The sequence below is a fragment of the Amphiura filiformis genome, chromosome 5 (genome assembly GCF_039555335.1).
Source record: "Amphiura filiformis chromosome 5, Afil_fr2py, whole genome shotgun sequence".
NCBI classification, from domain to species: Eukaryota; Metazoa; Echinodermata; class Ophiuroidea; order Amphilepidida; family Amphiuridae; genus Amphiura; species Amphiura filiformis.
The window spans coordinates 34558312-34579080 of NC_092632.1; the positions used below are offsets into that span (position 1 = coordinate 34558312).

The 20769-nt window shown below is 38.0% G+C and overlaps 1 protein-coding gene across 1 annotated transcript; it reads right to left on the reverse strand.

The window, feature by feature from the left end:
• Positions 1-1293: 1293 nt before the first annotated feature.
• LOC140151856 (protein fuzzy homolog) lies at positions 1294-19383 on the reverse strand. The gene is made up of 10 exons (XM_072174177.1): positions 19238-19383; positions 8766-8887; positions 7788-7872; positions 6484-6552; positions 5781-5888; positions 4697-4894; positions 3911-4113; positions 2902-3083; positions 2255-2402; positions 1294-1793 (listed from the first exon to the last, which is right to left on the reverse strand). Exons 1-10 carry the CDS (start codon positions 19313-19315, stop codon positions 1715-1717), a joined length of 1272 nt encoding a protein of 423 aa, XP_072030278.1. The 5' UTR covers positions 19316-19383; the 3' UTR covers positions 1294-1714.
• Positions 19384-20769: the final 1386 nt, after the last annotated feature.

Genomic DNA, 20769 nt, shown 5'->3' on the forward strand with positions numbered 1-20769 from the left:
ACACCATGCCGCTATGAGTACTCCATCCAATTAAAACGCCATTTTGTGTATGAAGTCATTGAGATTGTAAATGCACACCCACATTCCTTACGTACGTACATACTACTTCAGTCAAAATATAGTTCCAGCATCTTGCACGTGTGTGCTGGTGTAGCCGTACACTGCATTATGTAGGAGCTTTGCGTAATCCAAGACGTAGCAAATAGGTGAAATTCTCAGCTGCAGATGATTCATCGCGTGCTGAAGATTTTCCCAGCTGTGTATAAGGTATTATATGATCACAAGGCTTCTCACCTTATACTTGATGCAGAGGAAGTGAAGAAGTTGGAACAGATCAAAGACCTGTTAGCAAAGTTTGAAGTGGCCACTGAGATGGTATCAGGAGATAAATTGCCCCCCCCCCATTCAAAATTCAGTCACAATAAATTAGAGATCATTGAACCTTTTAAAACGATCCTTCATATTTGTATCCACAAAACTGTAGAATCAGACATTTCTTTCATGTAATTCAGATATTATCTCTAAGTTGGTTTTAGTTTACAAATAGAACTTCTTGTGAAATGAGAGCAGTTTCTGAATTCAAATACCCCTTTAAGTATAACAGCATTCCTCAAAGTAGGATATATCGTAATGCGACACTATCAATATGATGCAATGTTGTTCAACTGATAATGTGATATAGTCCAATGCAACACACTCAATGTAGTGCAAAGGCAGAAATCTCAATGTGGTGCAATTTTGCTCAATAATCTATTGCAATGCAACACTCAAAATGTTCAATACTGTTCAGCTGATCTATTGCAATGCAAATCTCAATGTAATGCCATATTTCTCAACCAATCTATTGCAACTCAATGTAGCGGAATATTGTTCCAAATATCTGCTGCGAAGCAACTCTCTCACCGGGGTGCAAAATTGCTTTACTTTACTATTGCAATGCAACAATCTCATTGTGATGCAATTTTGCCCAACCCAAAATGCAACACTTTCAATCTGGTGATATCTTGAGATCTTTCAATCTGGCTGATATATTCCAATGCAATAATCTCATTGTGATGCAATTTTGCTCTATACGTAACGCAACTATCAATGTGGTGCAATATTGCTCTACTTATCTATTGCAATACAACTCTCCATAATACATGTAGTGTCATATTGCTTAACAGCTCCATTGCAATGCAATGTAGTACAATATTATTCAACTGATTTGTTGCAATGCAACACTCTCAATGTCTTGATACATTGGTATACAACTTTTTTCATTACAAATGTTTCATGTTGCATTCTCACTCACCTTGACAACATGCTGAATGTTGATTCTTACATCCATAAATGAGACCTGTTCCCACAAAACGAGACGAAAGTTGAAAATATTTATATTTTAGTTATAGCAATATTCATTTTATCTGTTCATCATAAGCTTTAAAATGGTATAAACATTACCAGGATTGCTCCCTCATTTGGTGTTTGAAATTCAATTGTTTCAAAGTAGAATTCTTTTGTTTTGTATGTTTTTTTTGGTCTGATCAATGAACCATATCTCCTTTTCTTCCGTGGCGAATATCCATCTATTTTTTTGTGAAAACGGGTCTCAAATGTGGAACTTTGACAAAAATGATTTTCACATATCTAAAATTTATCAAATATTGCACAGAAACTTTGCTACATAATACAAGTACTGATAGGATATAGTCCACCTGCAATGGCGCTGTCATCAACTAGCCTTAATGTTCCTTCTGTCTGTGAAGATCTTCTCTTTAGTTAGTAGCCCTAGCAGATTGGTAGTTACAGATCTGTCATAAAAAGTGGGAAGAAAATAACACCGTAAGAAATATATCAGAGTGGAGCCATTTTGCAGTGTTCTTATTGCAAAACTGCAAGGTTATAATGGCATCTATCTAAAACTGATGTCATTTATTAGCTCTGCCATTCAGACATTATATGTGCAATTTAAAACTTAAATTATTATGTAAGGAATTTAAGAAGATATATGGGATGGATACATTATGTGGTTGTTGAATGAACAGATTTTGCTCTTAACACATACAATATATAAAATATGCAAAAGGTTTTACATTGATGCATATTTTACTATGACACCATAACTATAAGCACAATAGATTGAATCCTTCGGCTACCATTCGAGAATCCTCAGATTCTGGACATGAGCTCTTATTAAATCCCCATCGCAATCTCCAATTCCCCCATCTCTCAGCACCTGTTGAATAATCTATCAGTTAGCTGGTTCTCTTACCTTATTGCATATTGTGGTACAGCCATAGAAAAGAGCACAAAGAACTGACTGGAATCTTGACAGATAGCATAGCATTTGTGATCTTCTCCACATATATAGGTTTCTTGTACTGAGTGACTATAAGAAGAGTACTCAGTACCTGAAGAGTCTGAAATTAAAGATAACAAAATACAATCATTTGCTGAATCAAGAGCATTTAATGCTAACAGAACTGTCGGTGTGTGAGTTTTCACAGAGAAACTGGAAAACTTCAGATGTTTCTTTCCTTTAATCTCCTGTACAATTTTGTCACATGCAATGGGTAATTACACTTTATCATAACTTTCTAGTCCAACTGGATTTATAGGTAGACAACATGTACGCTGTATCATGCTCATCTTGTCCTCTTGAACCTAGAGGGCTGAGTACAGGTATCAGAACTGGGGATGATTCACCTTCTCTTTTCGATTAGCTCTGACTTTACTTGGCCATAGCTCTGACTTTACTTGAACATGTGTGCTGCAATAGTTTTAACTTCCAAGTCTGCATTAATATGTCATTTTGAACGAACAAATTGCAACCATCTTCATGAATGTTGATCTTTATGAGTAGAGGATGTATTTGTGGAAGTTACCACTCCTATCATCATTAGTGAATGTGCTTCCTACCTTTCCTATCAGGACTGTGAACAGCTGGAAACAGTGTTCCTACTGTGTTCCTGTAGAATGTTGTCAGAATTTGTCGACGTCTAGGAATGGGTAAGTTGCCTTTTTCTGCTGCACTGCCTTCCCTAGCTGGCAGATGAATACTACATAGGCATTTATGCTGGTCTGTGTTTACTAGCAAATACCTGTCAGGGAAATAGTCAAACACTAATTATAATGTGAACTTTGCAACTAACAACTATTTTAGAACCTATTATAGTCCATTTGGCTTCCTTGAGGCAGTGACTTCAGCACTTTGTTGTATTTTGGTTTTTTTAGTTACTTCACGAGTGTACAAATGTACCACCTTTGTAAACACCAGGGGCATAATTTGGATGCGAATCACAGAATTGATTGGCGCTGTGATTGGTGTTGGACGACTGAAATGTGAATCAGAATTGATTTTTTTAGTAGCAGTATGTCTACGGTTTCCAATCTTGAATAACAAATAATTTAGGGTCTATAACTTAAAACACTTTATGTACCGAACCTACTGGAAATTTCAAAAGACAAGGCTGATAGTTTTGAAATATTGGACATAAATTTTATGAAAAAGAAGCTCCAAAGGAAGCTCAGATTGCACCAGAGAGCATCTAGAACCCCAGAGCTTCCAGGGCCCTTAGGCAGGCCGTAATGACTTTGCCTTAAGCGCTGTAATTCTCCAATTTTGGAATTGATTCTCCCAGAATTGGGTGAGGAGAATCAACTTTGATTCTCCTGCGCTTCAACAAGTCTGAGGCCCTGTGCACACCAGTTCTTTGAGTCAAAGCACACAAATGTACCCACTGGAGCATGCACTGATATCACTGGCTTGAGGAACCCAAATGGACTATAGCCGCATTTACTTATTATTACTAACAACATAGGAATTAGAATGCAAGGATTTTATTAAAAACCTGGAATCAATCTTCCTTTTACGTGATACTAACCAATCAAGGATCAAGGGAAGTTTGATTAAAAGATGGCAACTTACCCAAGTATACCAGTATCTATTGGTGTTCCTTTTGGGACGTTTTGTGGCGGTGCCTGTTTGCATGCTCTGAGAGGGTCCATATGAGGTCTCCAACACTGTTCAATTAATTGAGCTTCTGCTTCTGCTAATGTTGGTGTTGCTAGACAGAGCACACTGACAACTACGCCCGGTAACAGGTGAAAGCTGAGTAAACGATGTGGTACCTGATGATAAAGATATTCAATCACAGCTGTGAGTTGGAAGTTAATATCAAACAAATATGTTACCAGAGGTATTTTCAAAGTAAATGAAAATTTTCCTTCATCTGTTGAAAGATTTAAAACTATTTTTGATTAAACTTGACATGAAATGGATTGTAACTACGCCTACACATGAACAAGAGGAGATATTACAGCCTCATCTCATCTCATCTCATCCGATCTTATATTTGAGAATGGTGGATGCACAGGAACTGCAGACATCCATGGTCAGGGATGAAAGTCGCATTTTGACAAAAAACCTGAATAAGAAATGGTATAAAACTGGACAACAAAAAAGCCTAAATTCAGGCAAAAGCTGTCCCTACATGGTTCCTGAACAGTGTTACTAAATTGAAAACAACATAAAAACGCATTTAAACAACAATGGCAATTGGCAGAGTAATGGTAATACAAATAAAATGTGTGTCCGCAGTCAGATATGGTAAGGCCAAATGGTGTATGTGTCTATGTTTGCTGGCTGTTAATCATAGATGTGGGGTGTGTAGTTGTGTGTGTGTGTGTGTGCGTGTTTGTGTACAAATCATACCTTTGGACTAGCATGTGGTAGGTAAACAGGTACATCACTGGATGAATTGGAAGGGAGTGATTTGATGAACATGGCCAGTAACATCATCTCTTGACCACTAAGTGACCACCATTTTGACGTAGCAACCACCAGTCTACCATTACAATGCAGGCAACCAAATGTACTATCTGCACTATTCACAAAAGCTTCCAGTGGTTCCTGTAATATAAAGACAAGAGGTCTGATGAATAAGAAATTATACCTATGAATGAGAAAAATGAAGGACGGCACATATGGATCAATCTACTCAGTACTCAGGGGTGACAAAATGATTAACCCAAATCAAGGTACCTGGACTTAAAGAGTGACTAATGTTGGTCAGCCATGAGCAGCACAGAAGTTTGATGACAAATTAAGCCCAATTTTTCCTAATTATTACCTAATTAGGTTGGTTATCAAATTATATGTTATGAACACTGAATGCCGATTCTGATAAGGGTTCCTCTCAGTTTGCAGCAGTATTCCATCCAAGGGTTTTTCCTTCTAATTCAGATGATTGGTCGAACATTATTCATGATGAATATCAAATATGAGAAAAAATACTTGTTTTTTGATCTTATATTATGAATTTTTTTCACACCTGATTTTTTGCCATATTTGTATTAATGTTTACACATGCCTCAACTTACACCTAAATGGAATTGGCCAAATTTGTTGTGATTGTAGGTCTACAGAGCAATCTCTGACATGATGTCATATACTGACATTAAGTCCCCCATATAACTCCATGTTAAATGGCCAAATTAAAGAGTGTGGTTTCTTCCACTTCACCGCACTATTTCGGCTTAAAATGATCAGAACCCCTTATTAACAGTTACTGCTAATATTATTTCAGCATTTTGGGAAAAGAATGACAAAATTAAAATTTACGGAAATCACACACTTTGGCTTTGACAGCCTCAATACAGGTTTTAAACTATATCCAGCTTTCATTTGAAATAGTAATATGGTGAGGCAGTACACAAATAACAATTTTCCACCCCTCCATCTACAATAAATGGGCCTGCAAAGATATAACAGCTGACATATCTCCTTCCATCCCTACCTGTAATGTGATATTTTCAGGACAGGACAAGACATCCACAGTTTCCGTTAGATAACCAAATAAATCAGTTGTTCCTTCCAACAGGTTGTCTATTACATTGTAACATATCTGTCAAGAAATGAAAATCACTATTTGTCAATTATTATTTAGAATTTTACTATTACTATACCTCATAAATGTTTATATGGTAATCCAGACATCTTATTGGTTAATAACGCCAGTGTCCAAATACGGTGTTTTTACTACTTCCCATGCGGGGAAGTAGTAAAAACTTCCGTCCACCCCTACAGTGCAATTATTTGCTGAGATTACCGATGGATAATAACACGCAAATTTGATGTTTTTATAAAACAAAATGTAGTTTATGGAGTGTAAAAAAAATAGAATATGAATCTAAAGAGATTAAACAGAAATCCTCAAATTAAATATGGTAAGCAAATTAAACATATGATTGACAGAATGATGTCATCAGTGAGAGATATCCCAATTGTAGACAAGATATCATCACAGCATCATTATCTGCTGAAGACGCTAGTCGGACTAGTGAAAACGTTCCAGGTGAGCGAAAAATAGTGTAGTGTTGAAGTTAAAACTTTAATTCAGTTAAAATGTGGTTGGTTGCTAATCAGGAATAACAAAGTTACTATGCAGTTTTCATTGCTGGTTCGTCAACATCGTCATCTATAACAAAAGATTATCTTACCCTAAGATCCTTCCTAAGTCGCTCCACATTGCGGATGTTGACAAGGTTATCTAATCCAACAAGCATGACCTGTTAACAAAATGAAGGGGAGATAAAAAGTGGACAATTGATTGTATTAACAACAAGAATTTGTCTTTAAAAAGACAAAGTTCACGGATCAGGTGTATAGTACTCTACTTTGGTCTAACTTTCAATATCATTATACTATTACTAACCCACACATACTAACCTACTCTGCACTGATTTAACAATAAACATGATAAATAAGTGATTTGAGGCATAAATGATACTTGCATGTTGACTCTGGAAAATAATTGTCAAAAAACCTTATTTTGCATAAATTAGGTTTTTAAGCCACCTACAGGAAACAAACTTACATCAAAATGTCCACTGTATCAGCCCACTTCCATGATCAGCCCATCAGATGCTATTTCCCATTCGACACCCCATTCCTTTTTTTAAAAAGTTTTATTTGGAACAGTGTTCAATTAACTATAGAGAATGGACTTAATTTTGTGTGCTGTAGTTATATACTGAAGTAAATAGGCTGAATAGGATTCTATGCCTTATCACTAAATAAATAAAATTATAGCTAATTATACTGACCATGGTGACCTGCTTAACCAATCAGTTATATGTATTGTCAGCATGTGATTGCTATAAGCCAATTACAAACATGTTTAATAAAAAGGCTAAAAATTCCCTACACTCAGCAGTCTCTCTGAAGATTAAATGTGCTAAATTGCCCTTGTCATGGGGAGCAGGATTAGATAAAGGCATACAAACGAGGGTATGAGATATTAGATATTATTTCCTAGACTCATAACCACATGGGTGGTGTATTACAATAGCTATTCAAGACACATGGTATGCAAGGGATAAACTGTGCATATGAGATGTGGGTTCAAATGGTTTTAATGTTCACTGGCGTGAACAAAAATTAACTTTCCAATATGAGCAATAATATAGTTACACATGTGTAAAGTTCAGCTTGATGATGGGCCTTCATCTGCAAGTTGCAAAATAAGCAGGCACACAGGAGCCATTTACCCAATGGTCATAACATTTTGGCTCCTGGTCCACACGAAATCAGTAAACATGGCCCCTCTCTCCATTTTTTAAGGTCAAGGCTGTTTTTACTATTAACCAGCGAACCATTTAGCAATGTGTTCATTTTGTGGTCACTCAATCCTGTCCCATTTAAGTGCAATTCATTGTTGTGAAAATCAGGAAATAAAAGCATTTAAATTGACCTACATGTAAGTGCAACAGTTGACACAAGAAAAGAGTAAATTAATATTTACCATGGCATGGAACACATTGTCTAGAAGTGTATTGAGATGTACATCTGGACTCCCATCATCTGCCACCAGTATCACCAACACCACACTGAAATGAATAGCATTGAACACACTGAAATAGCCAAGTAGGTCATGAACAATGCAAACACTGGGAAAAAATGGGGATGGCTGCATCGATCCCAGATAGGTTGTCTGAAGATAATGGTTATTAAACACCACACATTAGTATAGGCCTATATATTATTCATGCAAAATATTTTTTGCCATTTTTGTGAAATAATATAGTGCAGCTATGACCACCCAAGTTTGACATTAAATTAGATCGATTGAGCCAATTGGTCGAGCTATGAGTTTAAAAATATTGGACAAGATGTAGTCGAGTCCAATATTTTAAAACTCATAGCGAGAGCAATAAATGATGATCAATAAATGATGATGCAATTATGAGAACACATCAAAAAATCATCAAAAAAATCACTGATATAAGGTGGTTTTCAACAAAAGCAGTTTTTGGTGTGATGCTCATCCTACCCAAGCATCCTGCCAAAACCTGCTTTTGTTGCAAACCCTACATATCAGTACTATTTTTGATCATTTTTTTATGTTTTCTCAAAATTGGTCAAGTGGATGTAACAAGTGGATGTTTTTGCAACAAAGTTCTTCAAATATTGGGCGCAAACCGCAAAGCATCCAATTTTATCATTATTATGTGTTTGATCCAATATTTTCACACACTTGAATTCATCAAAACATAATAATGGTTGCAATAGGATTTGATCTGTTTATATAAGGACCAAATTTTAACCAAAAGCCTTACATACATACTTGTTGACAGAAAACACACACTGACACCCTCGACGGACACACATACACAAATGATCAGACAGAAAAATGATTACTAAGGAGTCTCATTCAGAACATTGTTCAGGCAAGACAAAAGGGAATAAGACAGTATACTCTATGCTGGGTACGTATAATTACCTTTGATTAAACACTCTCCAGACCACCTTGGCTTCATCTGTGGTAGTACTCTGTAGAGTTATGTTGTGATTCTGAGAGAACATCTGAACACCATACAACATTCCTTGCTCTGCAAATGCCAACTGTAACATCAGTAAAATGAAATTAACATAGGGATGTTAAGCACACATGGTAATTAATGTCTTACAAGGAGTTAAGGCATTAATCAGAAAGAAAGAAAGAAAGAAACATGGTAATTGAGAAAGGAAGAAAGGTTTTTTTTCAGATGTGGTTTTGAACCATGGACCCCTCGTGGGCCAGAAAAGATATGGTTTTGAACCAGGGACTAATCGTGTGCCAGACACGTGCACAGTCATACCTTGCCATGGGGTCTACCTTGGCCAGCTAAGCTACCTGTGCCATGATTGTCCGCACAATGACGTAATCACATCACATGGGATACCAGTGCTTGCAGATGCTTTGTGAATTGAGGTTTTTTGATGTTTGGTTCGGTTAGGGTTAAGGGCTGGGGTATGAACGTTTGGACAGTATTTATTGTGGGACATTAGAGCATATCAGACATGTCGAATTGCATTCGGAATACAAAGAATGTCCTTCTGATATCAAATAATTTAGATTTTTTGAAATTCGCAATGTAATACACATTTTATGGCGAATGATTAAAAATTGATATTTAACAGTACTCTAAGTAAACCCGCAAATAGATTCATCAGGATTGTCCATTGAAAATTATTTGAATTGTTCTAAAACAAATCCAGTAAAATAGGTGATGTTGACATACCTCTCAATGACGTTTCGTGCTGTGTCACAGCACTTTCTCAAATTGAATGACCAGCTTTGACCTTAGGCGTCTGTTGCTTCCTGTTGGTAGCTGGCGTAGGTGGCGCTGTTAGTAGCTGATCATAGATGTGCGGAAGGAAGTAGTTTCCACAATCCCTGTTGAGAGTGTTAGCCTGCCCCTCTTTCGTATCAAATTGATTCCTTTATATGCCTTCTTTTCTGTTGGTTTCAATGTCTTTTATCTTGGCTTCGTCCCAACCGATCACGTGATTGTCTTCAGCGACATGGTCCGTGAGAGCGGATTTTCTAGGGCGCTTTCAGCGAAGTTTTTCTTTGTGACCTGGTGTAGGGTTTTTCGAAGCTGCGTCTGATTCAGATTTGTGCTCTTTCATTCTCGTACCAAAGAGTCTTGAAGTTTCACCGATGTAAGATTTTGGGCAACCTAAGCAAGGGATTTCATAAACACAATCAGCTGTCGTTTTGGCGTCCGCTTATCTTTAGGGTGAACAAGATGGTTTCTGAGTGTTTTATGTGGCTTGAAATTTGCTTGGTAACCGTGCTTCTTAAAGATTCTCTTTGTCTTTTCCGAGAGACCCTGTTTGTATGGGAGACACACAAAGCAGCGGCTTTTTGTTTGCGACTGATCTTTAACTACTGGCTTGCTCGGTTTTTGAACAGATTTAAATGCCCACTCCGGGTATCCACAGCGAGAAAGCGCTTCCTTTATTCTACTTTCCTCCAACTCTCTATCTTTCTCCTCGGTGACAACTTTATCTTTCCTGTCCATAAGTGTCCGGATTACACTGAGTTTGTGTTGTAAGGGGTGGTGCGATTGGAAATGCAGATATTGATCTGTATGTGTCGCTTTTCTATAAACTAAGAGTTTGATTGAACCGTTGGGTTTCTTGACTATTAGTGTGTCCAAGAAAGGAATTTGCTTGTTTTCTTCCGTTTCAAAGGTGAACTTAATATTACCGGTTTTGTCTATTTGATTTAGATGCTCTGTGAGAGGTTCTGCGGATCCTTTGTTAACAATTTCCAGCACGTCATCCACGTAACGTTTCCATAGCCTAGGTTTTATGTCAAGGGGGCTGTGACGGCGCTTCTTGTTCAAGCCACTCCATGTACAAGTTCGCTACAATCGGGCTGACCGGCGAACCCATAGCTGTGCCAAACCGTTGTTGATATATTTGGCCCCGGAAGGAAAAGTAGGTGGTGGTGAGTGCAAACTCAAGAACTTCCATGATGTCGTCTATGGAAAGCTTAGTCCTTTCATTAAGCGTGTTGTCATCGTCCAGTCGCTTCCTAATGATCTTTAAAGAATCGCTGACCGGGGTGTTGGTGAAGAGTGATACTACATCGTGAGACATAAACTCTTCTCCTTCATCAACTAGAATCTCCGCTAGACCCTCCGCTAGGTCTTTAGAATTGACTACGTGGTGTTGGGTCTGACCTACCAAAGGACCTAAAATACGAGCCAGTTCTTTTGAGGTCTCGTACATGATGGAACCACAATAATCGACAATAGGTCGTAACGGGGTACCAGGTTTATGTATTTTAGGTGTACAATACATACGTGGCGTGTTCTCTGCAGTGGGGTACAGTTTCCAGTACTACGCTAACCGTGATCTTTTCCTCCTTTTTCCATTTCTTTAACATAACAAGAAGCTTATCCTTATATTTTGATGTTGGGTCAGATTTCAGTTTTTGATATGTTTTTTCATCGCTCAACATGTTGTTTACTTTCTCTTCATAATCAACTTTGTTTAAGACCACTGTAGATTTGCCTTTATCCGCTGGTAAAATCATAATATTGTCATCTTTCTTGAGATCTACCAAAGCCCGTTTTTCTTCTTTGGACAGATTGGATTTTGTGTTATTAGATGATTTAAGCTAAATCATCTAAAACCCTACACCAGGTCACAAAGAAAAACTTCGGTTGAAAGCGCCCCTAGAAAATCCGCTCTCACGGACCATGTCGCTGAAGACAATCACGTGATCGGTTGGGACGAAGCCAAGATAAAAGACATTGAAACCAACAGAAAAAGAAGGCATATAAAGGAATCAATTTGGATACGAAAGAGGGGGCAGGCTAACACTCTCAACAGGGATTGTGGAAACTACTTCCTTCCGCACATCTATGATCAGCTACTAACAGCGCCACCTACGTCAGCTACCAACAGGAAGCAACAGACGTCTAAGGTCAAAGCTGGTCATTCAATTTGAGAAAGTGCTGTGACACAGCACGAAACGTCATTGAGAGGTATGTCAACATCACCTATTTTACTGGATTTGTTTTAGAACAATTCAAATAATACTCTAAGTAAACTTTATAAATCTGATGATTTAAACTTAAAGTGTATGTAGGTGGGATAAAAAGCCGACGATCAATTGAAAATTTTGACCTTTCGTATTGAAGATATGGATTTTTTCCCCAAAACACAACAAAAAAATTAGGTCTTTTTGGAAAAAAAATCCATATCTTCAAAATGAAAGGTCAAAATTTTTAATTGATCATCAGCTTTTCCTCCCAGCAACATACAGTTAAATTAAAACTGGCATTAATTTGTCATGTTTGCTGGCCGTCCAAATTGGACAAAACCTATTGTAAACTTGCATCTAGGTCATGGCTATAATAAATTATATTATTTGGGCAATGACTGCCATCATAACTTTGTGTTTCTAGTTGTACTGTGTGCATTGAAATTGAGAACTCATCTTTAATTTGCATATTTATATCCAAGTGTTGGAAAAATGTAAAAAAGAGAAATGCAGACGTAAACATCGACACTTTGTCAATGTTATCTCAAAATGAGACAATTTTGATCATATTCTGGGCTCGATTTAGAAGGGTTTTACATGCACAGATGCATGTACATGTAACATTGGTTCTGTGCATGTAAAATTTTGTCTGTGAATGCAAAATTGTGTGATATTCAGCCCATATTCAAGGAAAAACTGCAGTGCATGAACTTTTATTTTCTAAATTGACCTCCCGTCCCCCGATCATATTTTTGTTAAATTATATTATAACTTACATAATTAATTTAAACTTTCTAAAACACTTGCACACCCTTAGATGAATGTTACCAGGTACCGGTACTACGTACTAACCGGTACATTAAATAATTGAATCAAATGTTAATGATATGATGCATGTAACACAAGTGTCCTAACCTAATGGAATTACCCATCTATCATGATATGTTTGGTAATTGGCCAATTAGATCAGGAGATACCTGTTTAATACCTGTAGACTGTAGAGTTGGGCACTGCAAAAGGAAGGCTTTTTATTTTTAGCCTTATAACGCCCATACATATTCACACATTTTATATGCAATAGCACTAATTCTCAATCGCTTTTGCAAAATACTGAATCGCACGCATGATCAGTATACCATACTAAATCGCCATCGTATTTGCTGTTTTTCAAAAGCGACACATAGGCCTATATTTGGCACCCTCTGTCGGTCAACGTTCACTAAAATTACACACATAACCAGAGAAGACAATGATTCAGTCTGATGATGAGTAACCCATAAGTATAAACACAGCTTTACACAATGACTAATTTACATAGGCACAAAAGGCCATGTCCATGGCGTTACTCAGCCAAACATGGCAGAGTATAGGTATGAGAGGCAAACCTTAGTTAACACATTTGCTAGTCAGCCAAATTGGCCTAAACCGGGCCTAAACCGGGGCCCAAACACAATACATAATATATTATTTACATAGAAAATTTAAAAGAAAAGGGTTGTTGTCAAGGAAACCTACATAAACTGCGCAAAAAAAGTTTCTTTATGGTTAGGAAATTTACCCACTATTGAAATCTAGCGACTAATTTTGTACGTGTGCTAAATAATCGCATGCGGGTGATTGTCCTGCGCATTTTGACACCTCAATCACTAATCTACGACACGCCTGAGTAAAGATGTGAATTTTTAAGTGACACGAGGTCGAAAAATGAAAATTGCAAAAAGGGCTATTCAAGTTTTCAGCATAAAAGAACACAAAAACAACAAACATGCAGATTAATTAATTTGTCAATTGCTGAGCACATTTCAGGCACCATACTGCCGCTTCCAACTTCACTTGAGATTAATCTCTTTCTTTACCAGTCTTTCAATATTTGTGTGTCCACCGTTGGCTTCCCTTATACAGCAGCCACTCGGCGTCTCATGCTCCTAATGAGGCGTCGAATGTTACCTTGCTCAACCCCGTTCCACTCGTTGATAACGATGCGACGCAATCCCACCAGAGTTGTATCTGCCTTTATCTTCTTGTTGACTCGTCTCTTGTGCTGATCCCAAAGTTTCTCCAAGGGGTTAAGATCAGGGCTTCTGGAGTGCCACTCGAGTGTCTCAATTCCTTCTGCTTCCAGGAATGCAGCTGTAATCATGACCTGTTTTGAATCCCTTTTCCAAATCCATCTCTCAAAACGTAAATGTCTTAGTACCCACTCACCTTTGTCTTTGAGCATTCATCTGCACAATAAGCAAATGATTATCCAACATGCATCAATTAAAATGCTTTAAATTAAAATTGAAAAAGCGGAAATAATGAAACCGCCTTGGATCAGTGAATCAGCTCTAAAACCATTGAATAGGCTTCTTTGCAATTTTCATTTTTCGACCTCGTGTTACTTAAACATTCATATCTTTTCTCAGGAGTGTCGTAGGGTAGTGATTGAGGTGTCAAAATGCGCAGCACAATCTCCCGCATGCGACTATTTAGCAATCGTACAAAACTGGTCGCTAGATTTTAATAGTGGGTAAATTTCCTAACCATAAAGAAACTTTTTTTGCGCAGTGTATATATACATGTAGTGATTGTATTCTATACTTCACTTGACCATATATGATTTTTTTGTGTATACATGAGACAATCGCACATGGAATTTTAGAGGGATTGTGATAGCAGTTCCACATAGAAAAGCTGAATATTTTTGATGAAGTCAATCTTTGACAAGATGTACTCGAGGGCTTTAATTTGATGTATAAAATGATGCAGTTGATGGCAAATTTGAATTCACCTTTCATACCTAGAGTAGGGCCCGGCATGCCCCGGATGTCCTATCTTACACAACATTAATTTTCTCAACTAGGAACATGAGGAAAGAGATACGAAAAGCTAACTTCTATATTTTGTTTCATCTCAAGTTTGGTAGTGACGTAGCTAGAGGACAAGATGGGCGCGATACAACGGAAGTTGTCTACCCATAAATTCAGTAGAACTGGATAAGTGGTGTGCGCCCTTGAAGTGGTACGGTCGGACCCCAACATCGCTCCGTAATTGTACCGCTCAAAGTCAGGCTTTTTGTCACATATCCATCCAAAAACTGACATTCTGAAGCTTTTAACATCCAGGATCATACTGGGAACATTAGTTTTGCGATATTTATTGCTTTAGACGGTGAAATTTGGACTTCATAAATCATCCTGGTCCAGCGTGAGTCGGCCATCTTGATTCACGTCATCACACTGAATGCAGCGTAATTTGCGCAATGGTAATGGATTCCAATATGGCGTGCTAAGTGGGCTCCACGGGTCGTGTTGTGAGTAGGATTAGCGCTGGTATTTCCCAGTGTCTTCCCCTATGGTCGCGTGCCCCTGTTATTCACTCACCATGTTACCAAGGATCTTCGTGAGTATTGCGATAATTTTATTTATCATTGAGCCTCAATCTGCGTGTGAATTTAGCAACGAATTCCATGGAGTGGGATCGACCCATGCGGGTAAGACTCAATCAGTACACCATACTTCATCAGTGGATGTGTTTATCTCACACGAGCCTTGTGTAGATAGTAGTAATGTAAATTATACATACATGAGCTTTCTCCTGCTTGAGCAGGCATACAGTTGTAAATCAATATGGTTAAATGATCTGAATCTTAAGCATACACACTGGAGTATTTTACTGTTAAACTGGATTCAAGGAGTTGGTCTGAAACCGAACATGCACACAGTGTTTAAATTTAATCACCTACCTACACAATTGTTCATAACTAGACGTAGTAAACCTCTTGTTGAAAATTTGAGCAGATCAGGCATTATGTATTTGGCCATTCTCTTGCTTATGCAAGCAGGAGATTGTGAGTTAAACCCAGGGCCCTTTGATGACTCCTGCTCAAAGTTTCCATGTGTTGTTTGTAATTTACCATGTACCTGGGAACAAAGGGCTATTCAATGTGATGAATGCGAGGGTTGGTACCACTCAAGTTGTATGGGAATGAACACACTCAATTACGAAGTGTTAGGAAATTGCAGTATCTCCTGGACCTGTTGTAATTGTGGCCTCCCCAATTTTTCCACCCCACTTTTCTCACAATGGACTCTTGAAACATCAAATAGTTTCTCAAGTTTGAGTAATGTTTCTGAAGATGATGTTGGGCCTCTTAGTCCACCTGTAGCTTCATCATCTCCCAAGTGCTCTCTGCCGAAGAAACAGAAACCCACTATCCGTAAGTGTAAAAAGCCCCAACCCAAAAGGCAATTGAAGGTCATGGTGGTAAACTTTCAGAGTGTGAAAAACAAAGTTGCCGGGCTGGCAGCATGTTTAGATATCCATGAACCCGATATTGTCTTAGGGTCTGAAACTTGGTTAAACCCAGATGTGGGTAGTAAAGAACTATTTCAGGTAACTACACAGTGATTAGAAAAGACCGTAAGGACTCACACGGTGGAGTTTTAATTGCACTGAAAAACGACCTTGTATTTACCCATAAACCGGACCTTGATGCAAATTGTGAAATCTTATGGGCTCAAGTGCAATTGGTAGGTTGTAAAACATTAACCATATGCTCCTTCTACAGGCCACCAGATAAGAAGGAGTCCCAGTACCTGCAAGAGTTACATGATTCATTGGCAAAGATAGAAAATCCTAATGAAGGGATACTTTGGTTGGGAGGAGATTTTAATCTCGGTGATATCAATTGGACCGATCAATCGATCAGACCTGGTCCAAACCCCAGGAGTGTATGTCAGCAATTAATTGACATAGCTAATAATTTTAACCTGGAGCAAGTTGTGAACAAGCCTACCGTAATCAAAACATCTTGCATCTCTTCTTTGTCAATAATGAAACTCTTGTTGAGAAGTCATGTGTTTTCCCTGGTATTAGTGATCATGACAGAATTCCCGTTATCACCATGAACCTTAGCCCTAAAAGATGTAAGCAAAAACCTAGAAAAATATACCTCTTTCATAAAGCCAACTTAGAAGGAATGAAATGTGAGCTCAAAGAATTTGGTGATGAATTTGTGAAAAAGAACACACACGAAGAGTCAGTAGAAATTCTCTGGTCACAGTTCAAAGAAAATCTGTCGTCCACCATGGACAAGTTCATTCCATCCAAAGAGGTAACCAGCCGGAATAAAGTACCTTGGATCAATAGTAAGGTGAAAAGATCTCAGAAACAAAAGCAAAGAGCTTATAATAAAGCCAGAAAGAGTAATAATCAAGAGGATTGGGACTTATTTAAAGAAAAACGTAAGGACACACACCGGGTGACAAGAACCTCCCATAGAAGATATATCAGAGATTTTTGCATGGAATCAAAAAAACAATTTTGGTCCTTCGTTAAGAACTTGCGCAATGATACTACTGGTATTCACACCCTCAAAAACCAGGGTGTCATGGAGACTGATAATACCAAAAAGGCTGAGCTTTTGAGCGCTCAATTCAAATCCGTTTTCACAAAGGAAAACATGACCACGATGCCTGAGTTTGAATCCAAAAACACTTCCTCTATTTCCAATATTGTGGTCTCAGTGAATGGCGTTACAAAATTACTTGCAAATTTAAATCCCAATAAGGCCACAGGGCCTGATGGGATTTCACCACGTGTTTTGAAGGAGTTTGCTCCTGAAATTTCGCCCATCCTTGCCTTTATTTATCAAGCATCCCTTGATTCAGGGTCTTGCCCAATGACTGGAAAAATGCAAACATCTCACCAATTCACAAGAAGGGGGAGAGAACCAAGGCAAGCAATTATAGGCCTGTTTCTCTCACCTCAGTTCCATGTAAGGTACTAGAACACATCGTTCATTCGCATATCATGAGTTTCTTAGATAAGCATAGCATTCTTACAACATCGCAACACGGTTTCAGAAAAGGCCACTCCTGTGAGACACAGTTGATTCAGACCATCCATGATTTTTCATATTCTCTTAACAACAAAACTCAAACTGGCGCCATAATCATGGATTTTTCCAAAGCGTTTGATATGGTACCGCACAATCGTTTACTACTCAAATGCTCTCAATATGGTGTTAATGGAAAAGTAATGGATTGGTTGTCTGCATTTTTAAAAAATCGCAATCAACGTGTCGTTGTGGGAGGAGATTTTTCCGGCTGGGCAAGAGTGGAGTCTGGGGTCCCGCAAGGAACGGTCCTGGGCCCACTCTTGTTCCTTATTTACATCAATGATCTGCCGGATAACCTACACTCTACTGTACGTCTCTTTGCGGACGATTGTGTGATTTACAAAAATATCAAGTCGCCAATAAGATGCCCATAGTCTCCAAAAAGATCTGGAGACACTATCATCATGGGAGAGCCGTTGGCAGATGAGTTTCAATACAGACAAGTGCTTTGTTTTAAGAATACCAGCATCTAGAGCTCCGATAATTACCAAATACAAACTTGGGTCTACCATTCTTCAAGAAACCACTCAACACAATTACCTGGCGGTAGAGATTCAGCAAGACCTGAAATGGAACTCACACATAAATAAGATAACATCCTCCGCTAGTAGAACACTTGGTTTTGTGCGTAGAAACCTAGGGGCATGCACGAGAGATACTAAGAAAGCTGCATATACAGCTTTAATCAGACCAACACTAGAATATTGCTCGGCAATATGGGATCCATATTCAAAAGAACTCATACAGAAGGTGGGGAAAAGCCAACGTAGATCAGCCCGTTTTATACACAACAACTACGATTGGAAGGAGAGTGTTACAGATCTCATGCGTAAACCGAATTGGACATGTTATCAACAAGGCGTAAAATTTCAAGACTCTGTATTCTACACAAGGCCATAGGGGGCACTTAGCATTACCAGTGCAAAACTACTTACGGCCGACCCAGAGGCTCACTCGCAGATCAGCACAAGGAGCATATATCGAACACCACACCAGAATTGACAGTTATAAGTACTCTTTTGTCCCCCAAAACTGTAAGGGACTGGAATAGCATTCCATCCAACATAACCAACATCCCAGATCCTGATCACTTTAAGATCACATTGGGGGACTTTGTCCGAGTACAGGATCGAACCATTCATGACATTAGGGACTAAAAAGTCCAAACAGCGCACACCACTATTCCTATTGCGTCTTGTTCCTACGAGGGATGTTGCATAGTATCCAAGAAGAAGAAGAAGAAGAAGAACTAGAACTAGAATAATATGCGTATCCGTATTTCGCTCGCCGCTGTAGTTGTATCAAATCGCGCACGTCAAGTTAAATGCCCTATTCGTGTTCACGCACGCGTACATGGGCCGTTTGTTAAGACGCAACCGCAAAGTAGCATTGACATCACTAGTAATTCACTACCAAACTGGAGGTGAACCAAATAGGAACAACATCATCAGCATGAGCATGTCAGTGCATGAGTGGTCAGGAATTCGGCAACCTTACCGGGCATGCATTCTAGCATTCAAAGCGACAAAAGTAAACTTGAACTTACGGATTTACTATCACCTTTAGATCTGGAAAAGAGCGGGACACCGCCATCATTTGTAAGACACACTAAATGCACTGCCATATTTTCTTGTAATGGTATCTCATCTGCAAAGCTAAAAACAATGTCGTAAAGAATTTTACAAATCGGATGAAAAAAAGAAATGGTTATTTTTTTTTAATAGTGTTGGGCGCAATCCGCTACTGGAATTAGTGGGCGATACTTGATATTCGACTCTAGATAATTGAATTGAATTGGGAGCAATTCAACCTTAGACTATATATGGCATGCCATAGTCGATTTTTGATAAATAAAAACATGTTATTAAACATGATGAAAGCATTCAGTTGAACTCGTTATGCGTTACGCCTACTAGTACTGCCCATCTAGCGCCACCTGTAAAAAAAGTAAACATACTTTAATATAATGAGACCATTTTTGGAACATAATGTAGGCCTACATAAGGACCAGTGATTACACTGACAAAATTTCATCGGTATAGCTCTTTCACTTCTGGGCGATGTCAAAAACTTTTGGATACCCCCTCGTATACCGGTACATCACCGTTTGAAAATGGGACCCAATACAAACTTTCCCAACAGTGTTCTTTTCAAAAAAACTGCTTCTGCAATGTTTAACATGAAGCCTCCGAAACAAAAGAAAGCCTCATTTCATGACATGCTGTGATAATTTACTTTTTGTCACAACTGAAATTCAATACTTAGAAAGCAAAGCATGAAAATTGATATTTTTTACCTATTTTCATGTCAACTTGTAGTAGTTAACCAAATATTTTACTTTTATGATCACTTGTGTTGTTAACTGAAGTCTCCGAAACGCAAATCGCTTGAATTGCCAAATCTAAAAAAAATCTAATTTCTGTGAAACTTGGCTGGGAGTTTCCTTTTATCAAATAGTATTTGTACATGAAGTTAAACATTCAAATTATTTTAGGAACCCAATTAAAACTTTTAAAATATGTTTAAGGTTGGGACATTTCCATTGTAAATGACACTTGATGTTCAAGATTTTCAAAACTGCAATTACAAACATAGTAAAACATGGTATAATATTTAACTTATATCTGTTGACTTATACTTTGGAATGGAATTTCATCATTTCATAATTTTCTGAGCTTATGTAAAATACATTTTTTCTTAGATTTTAACCAAAATGTTATGGAAATGTCAAATTGTTTTATTATAAATCAAAAGGTTTAAGCTTTGTAAAAATCAAAAGTTACACCCTTTACTGTGAAAATGACCATATCTATTTGCGCGTTCCGAGAAAATGATGCAGGTGGAGCTATGCGAGAGTGGGTTCACAGAAGATGATGCATGTCGCACGCGTAACGTCGCAACTGGCTTATAATAATTATGGGGCAATCGCGTCGTAAATGCTGTCTTGAGTAGATAACATATTAACAATCAAACAAACATTAAATATTAAAAAATACCAAATAAACTTTCTAACTCGTCTCATACTAACTCTATGGTTTTGTTGTTTAGATTCAAAATGCTATCATCAGTAGATAACAA

Coding starts and splice junctions, on each gene's coding strand:
- LOC140151856 (XM_072174177.1), bottom strand. CDS start 19,315: ATGGCAGTGCATTTAGTGTGTCTTACAAATGATGGCGGTGTCCCGCTC. Junction 6,553..7,787: donor ACAATGTGTTCCATGCCATG/GTAAATATTAAT, acceptor TTTTGTTAACAG/GTCATGCTTGTTGGATTAGA. Junction 3,084..3,910: donor ATAGATACTGGTATACTTGG/GTAAGTTGCCAT, acceptor TTTCCCTGACAG/GTATTTGCTAGTAAACACAG.